At 43.4% G+C, this 12,876-nt stretch overlaps 1 protein-coding gene across 13 annotated transcripts in view; it reads left to right on the top strand.

Annotated features, from left to right (window-relative positions):
* LOC123761441 (band 4.1-like protein 4) overlaps positions 1–12,876 on the top strand; it is an 817,171-nt gene that overhangs the window by 751,047 nt on the left and 53,248 nt on the right. For all 13 annotated transcript variants that reach the window (XR_011228615.1, XM_069324962.1, XM_069324958.1 and 10 more), the window contains 2 exons: positions 375–495; positions 2,335–2,422. Coding sequence is in view for 12 of the 13 variants with exons in the window: in XM_069324962.1 (XP_069181063.1) it covers positions 375–495; positions 2,335–2,422 (209 nt within the window). In the remaining variant the exon portion in view is untranslated. The remainder of the gene's footprint in view (positions 1–374; positions 496–2,334; positions 2,423–12,876) is intronic.

The following is a 12,876-nucleotide window of genomic DNA, read 5'->3' as shown; positions in this document are numbered from 1 at the left end:
TCTCGCCGGCGCCTGGGATCGAACCCAGGACCACAGGATCACAAGCCCAGCGTGCTGTCCGCTCGGCCGACCGGCTTCCATCAGGTGGATTATCAGCCATCACTATTTACCTGTTTCTCGTGTAAAGGTTTGTACTATGTCACACATTGACCAGTTTTAAGCTATTAAAAAAAACGGGTCATAATTATTCTAGGTGTTACCCTTGACCTTTGATCATGAACTGAAGGCCGCTTGACCTTTGGCCATGAACTGAAGGCCGCTTGACCTTTGGCCATGAACTGAAGGCCGCTTGACCTTTGATCATGAACTGAAGGCCGCTTGACCTTTGGCCGTGAGTTGAATGCCGTTTGACTGTGGTGTTTGTTGATCCGCAGCTGAGCTTGGCGACTACGACCCCAGGCGACACTCCCCCGGCTACGTCTCAGAGTTCCGGTTCGTCACCACCCAGACGGTCGCCCTCGAGAACAAGATCGCCGAACTTCACAAAAAACTGATGTGAGTGGTTATGAGACTGTTATAGATTCAGCTACTCGGAACTAGTTCCAAGTAGCACGGGCTATGGTGAGCCCGTAACTTACCTGGTACAGAAGCGGGGGAAGTAGCCTGGGCTACGGTGAGCCCGTAGTGGACTTACCTGGCACAGGAGCGGTGCTGTGTGCGATGAGACTGTTGTTGTTGTTGTTTCAGATTTAGCTACTCAGGACGAAGTGTCCATGTAGCACGGGCTATGGTGAGCCCGTAATGGTATGAGACTGCCGCTCGTGGGCCAATATACAGATTCTGTATCTTATCTTGAGGTTATCTTGAGATGATTTCGGGGCTTTTTAGTGTCCCCGCGGCCCGGTCCTCGATCAGGCCTCCACCCCCAGGAAGCAGCCCGTGACAGCTGACCAACACCCAGGTACCTATTTTACTGCTAGGTAACAGGGGCATAGGGTGAAAGAAACTCTGCCCATTGTTTCTCGCCGGCGCCTGGGATCGAACCCAGGACCACAGGATCATAAGCCCAGCGTGCTGTCCGCTCGGCCGACCGGCTCCCATTCTTCTTAAGAATTTTAATTTAATTTAATTTTAATTTTAATTTAAGAATTAAGAATTCTTTTATGTAATTCTTAAGTCCTGGTGAAGTGAGAGTGGGGAGTGGAAGGAAGGGGTGGGGCAAGGCGTAATAGGCCCCCTAGATGACAGAATCAGGAATTGGGGTGGTGGAGAGGTGGAGAAAGAGAGGGTACTGAAGGTACAGGGAAGCAGATATAGCTTTACTTTGAGGAGAGAGAGAGAAGTTAGAGTGTATAATGTAAGGGTCCACGGAGTATGTTAATGTTGTCGTCAGGTGAAGCCTTAAAGACTTGAAGACTGATATAAGCGCCTGAGTTGAGAAAGAGGGAAGTTGGGGGGGGGGAAGGAAGGGGAGAGGGAATAAGACTAGGAAAAGTGAGGACACAGGAGAGGAATGAAGATCAGACACCATAGCTGGTTAATACTTGGACTGAGTGTGAATGTGTAAGTCCCATCTCTGGGGGCGGGGGTGTACCTGCTGCTTTGGTAACAGCTTCTCCGTATCAACCTACCCTGGCTTTGCGCCCTGGAGAGGCCACTCCAGACCGACAACCAGAGCGCAATTCCATAGTCTCCTGAGACTGATGGATGCCTACCACATCTCTTCCTCCCCCCCCCTCTCACCCCACCCCTCCCATCCCCATCAAAATAAAAGAATCGGATGTAGATGTGTGTGCGAAAGGAGATAGGCGGGAGGTGGACCAAACAGCAGTCAACATGGGAGAAGGAGCTGGACAGTCACCATGGGAGGGGGCCCAAGGCAGTATAGGGCGCGCTGTGACCATCACCTCTGATAGCCAGAGTACTTGAAGGTAAATTATGATAATCAAGATAATCTCAAGATGAGTATGTGTACATGTATATATAACATTAATAATTGTGTAACTAGCGTCAAAAGATTGTTATTTGCTTAGCTAAACGAACTAGAGGGTTCAGTTCCTGAATCGATTATGTGCCTCTTATCGAAGGTAAAGCTCAGTAACAGTACGAGAATTAATTAATTGGTTAAGGTTGCATATATTAAGCAGTTTACAAGCATTAAAACTTCAGAATCAACTGTTGTTATTGTTATAAACAGCCTCCTGGTGCTTCGGAGCTCATTAACTGTTTAATAATTGTAAACAAAGCCGTCAAAGATTGAGAAAAGATGTTCAGGTTCGTAAGTGCTTGCGTAACTGCTTCGTGAATCTGGGTGCAGTTGACTTATATCTTCTGCCACACACCTGATGTGTTGTGGAGGAGACACACTAATGACTGGTTTTCCTTGTACGACAGTGGACAGGTGCCGTCCAAGGCGGAGATGTGCTACCTGGAGAAGGTCAAGTGGCTCGACATGTACGGCGTTGACCTTCATCCTGTTCTGGTAAGTGTGACCTTTCATTGTTGCCACCGGAGGCGGTTAGTTTACTGTGCACTTCATCTTCATCCTGTGAGCGGTAGCGCAAAAAGATCTTCATCCTGTGAGCGGTAGCGCAAAAAGATCTTCATCCTGTGAGCGGTAGCGCAAAAAGATCTTCATCCTGTGAGCGGTAGCGCAAAAAGATCTTCATCCTGTGAGGGGTAGCGCAAAAAGATCTTCATCCTGTGAGGGGTAGCGCAAAAAGATCTTCATCCTGTGAGGGGTAGCGCAAAAAGATCTTCATCCTGTGAGCGGTAGTGCAAAAAGATCTTCATCCTGTGAGCGGTAGCGCAAAAAGATCTTCATCCTGTGAGCGGTAGCGCAAAAACGATCTTTTTCCTGTGAGTGGTAGCGCAAAAAGACCTTGGCGGACTACATGATGCTAAACAATCCCCATCACAGGATGGTTAGTCATACAGAGGCATGTGATAGAGGTGGCACGGGTATGAATAGCCCGTAAAACAGGAAAATGACGACAACTCTGTTAGGACTCTCGATGTGCTACTCTGTAAAAATGCAACTTTTGTCTAACCAGAAGTCCACGAACCCCCCCCCTCCCTACCCTCCTCCTAGCCCCCCCCCCCCCTTCCCCCTAAACTATAGAGTCCGATGCATAGAAAACGTGAATATTTGTTAATCAATACTTAATACGCTACATTTGTAGCGATGGTTAGGATAACGTAACAAATGTGACCTATTAGTTGAGAGGACAGTTTGGTGAGAGAATATTTGATGAAGCATAGAGCTACGGTTGAAAGGCTGGCATGATGTGCAACCCGTGCTCCTAATAGAGCGCCACATTTTGACTAATACTCTACCTTAGACCAAAAATGGTCGCACTAGAAAAATGGTAGCGGCTCGCGAAATTGGCATACTGATCCGTTTTCTGTTTTGGGTCCTCTGGTAGGTTAGGATAAGGGGGGGGGGGTCTTTAGTACGACAATTTCTTGACGTTAGGAAACCTTAGGAGGACGGGCTGTGATGTGTGCCTCTTTTGGCTACAGAGTGGCGCTGGCCAGCCCCCCTAGCCAAGAGATGCCAAATAGACTCCTAACAACTTTCCATGAATCTTTTATATTGATTTTTGACAAGTGTAGAATACATTGCCAACGAAGAAATCCACAAGGGCCGTGACGAGGATTCTCTCGGACGCAGGTTCGAATCCTCGTCACGGCTCTTGTGGATTTGCTCATTTGATGCATCGTGCAATTGTAATTTATGTGTGCAATGTGTACATTGCCAACATTTTACATTACTCCAATACGTTACTCTCCGGAACTTGTATGTAATATTCACACTGGCTGCCATAACTAAGGACATTAGTTTTTGAAATCAAAAACGCATCAGCCGACTGGTAGAAAGATCTGAGTAAGTAAGTAACCTCCCCATGTCCCTAAGTGGTCTGAACTAAATACCTGTATTTATAATCTCAAAACATAACAGGAACTGCTGGTTGCACACAAATAAAATGATACTCAATATGCTAAATACAACATGCTAGACCCAAGATATGCAAATTACATGATATTGTTTTGATTAAAGAGCACAAAGTATGCCTCTCTCATTTGCATATATTATTATAATTTAACTATTGCATATTCAACATACAAAATACTGAGCATTTCAGCTGTGACTAGCTATGAATGCAAATCCTTGCGTTCCGAGACTGCAAGGCAAATTTACCTAACTAGCCAATGCAACAAATATAACTCGAAAACAGGCCTAAACATATTTGTTAAAATAATCAACTTAACCTAACAGTGTAAGCCAGGCAATGGTATACAGCCAATGGGCACTAACATCAAGCTACGACTCACTCCCAATTAACATACAGCACAAACTTGATGACACACGCCCCAACAGACAACGAACCATCAATCTTGCCTGTACAGCTATCGACGTGTCGGACCTTAATGATGTAACTGAATGGGAATTAAATCATGCACTAAAGATGGGAAAATCAACTGCTCCTGGAGAGGATGGTATTACTTACAGTCTACTGAGATTAGTCTCACACGTACCAGGTAATCCACTATTAGTGTTGTACAGAATGAGTTTACGTGAAGGAGTATTACCTGATGCTTGGACAAAGAGTGTCATTGTTCCTATCCCCAAACCACACTCAGATAATTATAGACCCATATCTTTAACATCGTGTGTTTGTAAAGTGCTTGAACGTATTGTTCTTAACCGACTCATGTATCGTATACAGGGGCACCTGTCACCCCAACTGTTTGGATTTATGCCTGGGCTCAGTACACAACACTGTTTTGCTGAGTACTTCGCACATATTGAAGCTTCCCCCCAAACAGTCTTCATCGACCTAGCAGCAGCTTTTGATACAGCAAACAGAGGAATCATACTGGAACAGCTTGCCGAGCTGGGAATACAAGGAAAATTACTGAAATGGATAAAGGGCTATTTGTCTAATCGAACAGCATATGTTTTGTTTAATGGTGTTAAAAGCACAGAGAGCAAACACTTTGAACTGGGAACTCCACAAGGAGGGGTCCTCAGTCCCTTATTGTTCAACGTTCTGATGCATAAACTTATTAAAGATCTTCCAACTAATAATGAAGACACTGTCATTTGTTGTGCTGATGATATATGTTTACAGGCTGCCACCGAGCCTAGAATGCAAGTTCTGCTCGACGCTTTTGCTACTAGAGCTGAGGAATGTGGCCTCCTTATCTCTGTACAGAAAACTCGTGCCCTCATTCCATGTGGTATTCCACCACCCAATTATCATATAGATGGGCGAGCACTTGAGAACTGCGAGTCTTACAGATACCTTGGTGTCCCCATTAACGACCCTGGGTACCTTTCTTCTCTCAAGAGGAGACTTTGGGAGAGATTAAAGCCCTTGCGGGTCCTTGTTGGTGTCAATCATGGGCTTAACGTGAGACTTGCTAGAATGTTTTATGTATCATTTATACGCTCTGTGATTGACTACAATGCTCTACATCTCACACTGTATACTGACAAAGAGCTGAAATCTCTTGAAACCTTGCAAAATGAAGCTATGCGTCTCATCCTTGGGGCTCCAAAGTCCACGAGAATAGTTAACATGAGAGCAGAGTTAAAATTACCTACCATAGGTGAGAGAATCTTGTCTATTAGCACAGTTTTCGGCGTGAAGGCATTGAGTAGATCTAGACAACACATGAAGTTTCAAGCTAAACTTTCTAATATGCTACACTCACCTGAGGTCTATAGAAGAAGAACGAAATCTGATTATGTATATTGGTTCTACAAGGTAGCCAACTCCATCAAAATATTAAATATGTACCCAACTCGACTAATGATTAATCAGCCAATTACTCCATGGGATAACTGGGATCTATCAGTTGATTTTGTAAATGCGCCCAAGAAAGATAGTGTGCACACTTCATTGTTAAAACAGTTAACACTGAAAAGCATCACTGAAAGTACTCAGAGTATGGGTAACGATGTTTATCAGTGCTATACCGACGGCTCTGTAGAAGAAGGTGGACGATGTACCGGATGTGCATGTAACATATTTGAACAATCTTCTCTCGTACATACAGCAATGAAGCGCGTCAATGACTGGGCAAGTACAACTCAAACCGAACTTGCAGGCATATACCTTGCCACTGAATTTTTAAAAGACAAAGGCAGTGGACTTATATACTGTGACTCGCAGAGTGCACTCCTGGCATTGAACGCACATAGTAGTGACACCCAGAAAATAGTCAGTGATATTCGAATGAATGTTTTAGCTGCCAAAGAAAACAGATTTGAGATTAAATTCCTATGGATACCATCACATGTTGGCATCTCAAGGCATGACACTGTTGATATGCTTGCTAAGTCAGCTTGCAGAAAACCAGTGGTAGAAATTGATATGGGTGTTTCATTAGCAGTGACAAAGAGAATACTTAAACAAATATCTAATGAAAATCTCACCGACCTAACAAATTCTCAAAGACCTGAAAGTTGTAGCATTAAATATTATGATAGATATCGTGAGGAGACATTCACATATGGGACTAATAGAACAAGAACCCGGCAATGTGATGTTATAGTGGCCAGAATACGCCTGGGATATAGACGTATCTGGCAGCTTTCTCAAAACCCAAATGTCGAGTACACAATGTGTCAACTTTGTGAAAGAGAAAACATGCACTCTCTTGAACATTATATTGTAGAATGTCCCATACTGACTGACTTTCGCCCTCCTGGGCTAAGGTATGCTGAACTCTGTAGTTACTATATGAGTACTGGAACACTTGATGATATATTGGACTTGTATCCAAAATTGACCATGTAATGTATCAATCATACAATGTATGTATGTGATGTAACTATATAACCTGAGCTTGTAAAAGCACCTTCATCACCTTCAGTGATTAAGTGCTTAATTGCACACTAGTTTCTTTATCAGCTACCTCACCCTGTCAGGGTAAATGAGACAAATGTATGTGAATGCATGTATGTGTGTATATATGTATGTGTATGTGTGTGTGTATGTATATGTATGGGTATAAAGCAAATATGGAAGCTGATCAGAATTACATTTCACCTTTGTGAATGTACATTAATGACACTATGTAAAAGACACATCTAATACTTTATGTAGGGCGTACGTAAATCTGTGTATCTTTGTATTTACGTATGTAGGTTAGCTTAGCATTTTAAAAGCACCGAATCACCTTCTGTGGTTGAGTGTTCAATAAACCCTTGAACTGTATGTTTAACACTTCTCTAACCCTGTCCATGGAGGACAGAAGAAAATGTATATATGCTGGTTAGCATTGTAAATGTGTGGCCACGTCTGTGGTAGAAAATAATAAAAAAAAAAAAAAAAAAAAAAAAAAAAAAAAAATGGTATACAGGCCTATTGAAAATAAGCCTGGGTGATGCAACAAAAAAAGAATTTAGGATTTAGTTACGACGAGGCTATTATTCCCTCGTTCGTACTGCTGGCATGATGTGCCTAACTCGGCCCTACAGGGGCCATGTTGGCATGATATGAGCGTCTTCACTCATATCATGATATGACGGTCACTACCACCTGCAGAACGGGCACTGCCAACATCATAAATGCACCAAACTAAACTCCCACGTGTTAGAAATGGAACGTCGTGCATAGTTCCGTTTGAAAGTAAACTCCCCTGACAGCCCACAACCTTAGCACTGATCTAGTATCCTCCCGTTAGGTAAACAATATGTTAGCGTCCCCGTTACTTGAAGAATACAAGGTACAATTTTATCTAAAAATAAACCGCTTATCCAGATTTGTTAGCCAGGGGGGGCTCGTTGAATTGTAGATTTTCTTTTTTTACTCAATTTCACCCCGTCGTGTGTTTAAACATATTATATACCATATAGGGAAAGCTATGTATACTTAACCAGCTTTTGAACTGGTTTTAATTCAAAGCCTGGTGGATGGGGTGACGCAGCAGATGTGTGTATATATAAAAAAACAATGATGATGCGGTACTGGTTCAAGTTTCAAGGTCATCGCTAACTTTTTTTTTTCATGAGGCTTGAGCCGTACTATTGTGTGTTCAGCAACACTTAGTGGGCCAGCCAGAGGCTTAGGGCCCGCGCAGGGATTATCCCTGAAAAGAAAGTCCGGATTGGGTATGGTCAAATAGATTAAGTTTGGCTTGGTTGGGTTAGGTTAGGTTGATATTAAAGTCTGTTGGCGAACTGTGTTGTGCACAGGAGACATCTCTCGTCACGCAGGGTGCAGTCGCACCTCCACAGATCTCCAGTATCAGCTCTTGATATTGATAATGGCTCAAAAGGGCCACCACTTACGGGCTATTCATGCCCGTGCCACCTTTTATGTGGCTTAATCTTCATCAATCAATCTGTGTTGTGTGCACTGTGACATGTATACGGAAGGATCTTTTAAGATCTTATTTCCTGCGTTAATTCCTTTTTATTTGCTAACACTGTAAGCATGGGTGATCGTGTATATTCAAGCAATAGCACGGTTGATCCTGTGCAATAAAGCTATTGGGAGATTATGGTCACTCGTGTCATTGTAAGGGCGATCATGGACTCTGATGCCATTGCAAATGTTGATCGCTCACAGACACACACAGGTATGTGTGCTTCTCTCGGTCAGTCACGTTAACCACCGCTAAGTTTGGCCAACAACTGAATATCAAGCCCGTCCTCCTAAGGTTTCCAAACGTCAAGAAATTGTCGTACTAAAGTCTCCTATCCTAACCTACCAGAGGACCCAAAACAGAAAATGGAACAGTATGTATATTTCCCGAGCCGCAACCGTGTTCTAGCAACCTGTCCTCTTAAAAAGAACGTCGCTTTTGGCCGTTTGCCCGTATGGCCGAATTTGGACGTAATTTGAAATTGAAAAAAAAATTAAAATAAATGTGGGATTTTGTTTTTCACCAACAGTAAGTTAAGGGTCCTCTGATAGGTTAGGTGGGCAGGAAATTCTCATAAAGTTTCAAAACGTTATGAAAAACGTTAATGTAGTGTCCTCTCATAACGTCTGCGCGTAGGCGGGACGACTCAAATAGAAAACGGAACAGAACGTCACTTTTGTGAGTCGATTTCATTTCAAATTACGTCCAAATTTGGCCATATCGCGCATACGAGCCAAAAGTGACGTTCTTTTTAGGAGGACGGGTTGGTTCTAGTACGACAATTTTTGACTTTAGGTAAAGAATACGTCAACATGCGACGTTCTATTAGGAAGACGAGTTAGAATGTCAGTCCCGTTGACATAGCATCGCCCTTTGCAAGGAGGAACCTCTAATTCCATACTGGATGCTTATATATCCATATATTCTCAAGCTACTGCAAGGTTTCTTAATCACAAACCACACAACGGCTGACTACATGTACTCATTACCTTCTCAGGCTAATAATGCACTCAGAAGGTATATTAAACTGGCTTGAAACCCTGACCTTCAAGTTCAAGTATGTTTATTGAGATAAGAAAGAAATACATCTCAAAGGGATAGAGTAGATTAGGCTATTTCTACCCCCCTGAGTAGCAATTTGAAGCCACTGACAAGCCTAGCCGTTTTGAGATTTTGGAAACCTGTTAGAAATGTTGATGTTTCCACTTAAGCCAGTTCATTGGAAGTCTAGTAGGAACACTAATAAGCCATAATTTTCGCCAATGGTAATTTCGTCGACCACCAGCAAGCATTTAACTATTAAAGGTCATAGTTGAAAGTTAGTTTTTAGGCAGCCATGAGTGGATAATTGGGAATATTATTGCTCTCAAGGATTATACTTCTTAAATTTTTTTTCAAGGATTATACTTGTTTGGTACAGCAATTATATTTGATCCAGAGGTTCACTTATCAGACTTCTCCATTTTTATGGAGTAGTTATTTGTTGCCAGCGTGCTACACGAATATCTATAATTGCTTTGATAATACATCACATAATAATTTTTCTTGACTTTAGTATTAATGTTTTACTAATAAATATTTTACGTTTAAAACGCATACTTGATATGTGGTATGGATAGCATTAATTCTTTCATGGCAGATTTTCGTATACGGATATAATGGCGCATCGTATCTATCTTGAGGTTATCTTTCGGGGCTTAGCGTCCCCGCGGCCCGGTCCTCGACCAGGCCTCCTTTTTTGTTACACACCCCCAGGAAGCAGCCCGTAGCAGCTGTCTAACTTAAAGTTACCTATTTTACTGCTAGGTAACAGGGCATCAGGGTGAAAGAAACTTTGCCCATTTGTTTCCGCCTCCACCAGGGATCGAACCCGGAACCTCAGGACTACGAATAAGAAGCGCTGTCCACTGAGCTGTCAGGCCCCCTTAGGGCCGAATCTAAATATGGCAGCTCCCCATGGGTCTATATCCAAATATGGCAGCTCCCCATGGGTCTATATCTAAATATGGCAGCTCCCCATTGGTCTATATCCAAATATGGCAGCTCCCCATGGGTCTATATCTAAATATGGCAGCTCCCCATGGGTCTATATCTAAATATGGCAGCTCCCCATTGGTCTATATCTAAATATGGCAGCTCCCCATTGGTCTATATCTAAATATGGCAGCTCCCCATGGGTCTATATCTAAATATGGCAGCTCCCCATGGGTCTATATCTAAATATGGCAGCTCCCCATGGGTCTATATCTAAATATGGCAGCTCCCCATGGGTCTATATCTAATTACGGCAGCTCTCCATGGGAATATATATCTAAATATGGCAGCTCCCCATGAGTCTATATACAAATATCCTCGCGTCCTCTTGGCAGCAAACTAAAAAAAATCCAATTATATCGTTTCTAAAATCCCATTTAATTTGTTTTAATCGCGATTACATTATTTAGTTTTTTCTTGTTTACTTGTGTGAATCAAACTTGTGGTGTTTTTAGTTACGTTAACCTTGAACTCAAAGAAAAAAAACACGCTTTATACATTTCGTTGTGAGCATAATCAGTATAATCACACATCATAGGTATATCAGCACGTTATATAAGTAGAGTCACAGCTTATAATTATACCACGTTACATGATAAGTATAATCACAACTCTTTTTAATAGGTATATTAAATCAGTATTCTCGTTGATGCGCTGAATGACGCCACATCTTGAGTGAGGCTACGACTCTGGCTTGATAGCTAGGCTGCGAGGCTTGATAGCTAGGCTGCGAGACATGATAGCTAGGCTGCGAGGCTTGATAGCTAGGCTGCGAGGCATGATAGCTAGGCTGCGAGGCATGATAGCTAGGCTGCGAGGCTTGATAGCTAGGCTGCGAGGCTTGATAGCTAGGCTGCGAGATTTCTCCTCTTAAAGGGGTTGAATACTTTGAAAATTCTCAAGATAAAAACTATCCTTTTCCTTTTGCGAAACCTGTACATCTTTCTAGGATGCTTACAAGTCAATCTTTATGGTTAGAGAGAGAGAGAAAGAGAACCTCGGGGTTCACGAACTGCTTAATAAATACAACAACGCCGCCAAAGATTGAGAAAAGTTGTACAGGTTCGTAAGTTCTTGCGTAACTGATTCGTGAATCCGGCCCCAGGTCTTTGTTGGTTATTTTGACACCTGCGCTATAACACGGTCCGCGAGGTTACTTTTGTTTTGCGAAGTAATATATAATGTCACTTGTTTTAGCTCATTCGTTTCACACAAAGTGTCTGCTCTTTGAGGCCGTTATTTGTTTGGCGTCTGAAGCAAAATATGACGTTTCCGGAATACATGGCAAGTGGCTACTGTTCCTTAGCCGGCTGTTGTGCCCACGAGGGGCCGGCTGTCGTGCCCACGAGGGGCCGGCTGTCGTGCCCACGAGGGGGCCGGCTGTGGTGCCCACGAGGGGGCCGGCTGTTGCACCCACGAGGGGGGCCGGCTGTCGCGCCCACGAGGGGGCCGGCTGTCGTGCCCACGAGGGGGGCCGGCTGTTGCGCCCACGAGGGGGCCGGCTGTCGTGCCCACGAGGGGGCCGGCTGTCGCGCCCACGAGGGAGCCGGCTGTCGTGCCCACGAGGGAGCTAGGCTACTCTTAGCACGCGCAGCCATGTATGTACACATGTGACGCTTGACGTTCCGAGTAACTCGACACACGCGGGCAATTGTAACCTCTACCTTAATGTACGTGATTGAACGCCTTAGCTAACTCGAAAGTACCATCAGCATGAAGTGAATATCATTAAATGGCTATTCAGAAACACTTTAATATTTTATCCTTTTGTGTGCGTGAGTGATTCAGCGGCCAAAATAGTCGGGTCCCCACGGCAGAAACTACCAGCTCCAGGAGAGCATGCGCAGTCTTGTAATCCCAGAGGGGAGGGAATATTAGGCGCCAAATCACTATTTTTACCTCCTGGCTCCTGCAGCCAAAGGCGGGCGCTCGACCGTGGCTATCGTGGTCCTTGTGGCAACACCTCCAGAGGATTTATGGGGTGTAAATGTTATCCTGGACATGGTGTCGGCAAGCAGAGGGTGGTTCTCCGCGCGTGTTGCCTGCGTTGAACACCTGTCCTTATAACAAGCTCCTGTCACGAACTCCTCAATTGGCACCATGTAAGTAGTAAGGAAAATCGAATATATATATATATATATATATATATATATATATATATATATATATGTCGTACCTAATAGCCAGAACGCACTTCTCAGCCTACTATTCAAGGCCCGATTTGCCTAATAAGCCAAGTTTTCATGAATTAATGTTTTTTCGTCTACCTAACCTACCTAACCTAACCTAACCTAGCTTTTTTTGGCTACCTAACCTAACCTTACCTATAAATATAGGTTAGGTTAGGTTAGGTAGGGTTGGTTAGGTTCGGTCATATATCTACGTTAATTTTAACTCCAATAAAAAAAAATTGACCTCATACATAGAGAAAAGGGTTGCTTTATCATTTCATAAGAAAAAAATTATAGTAAATATATTAATTCAGGAAAACTTGGCTTATTAGGCAAATCGGGCCTTGAA

Source organism: Procambarus clarkii, chromosome 15, assembly GCF_040958095.1.
Source record: "Procambarus clarkii isolate CNS0578487 chromosome 15, FALCON_Pclarkii_2.0, whole genome shotgun sequence".
Classification (NCBI taxonomy): Eukaryota; Metazoa; Arthropoda; class Malacostraca; order Decapoda; family Cambaridae; genus Procambarus; species Procambarus clarkii.
This window is presented reverse-complemented; position numbering and strand designations above follow the sequence as displayed.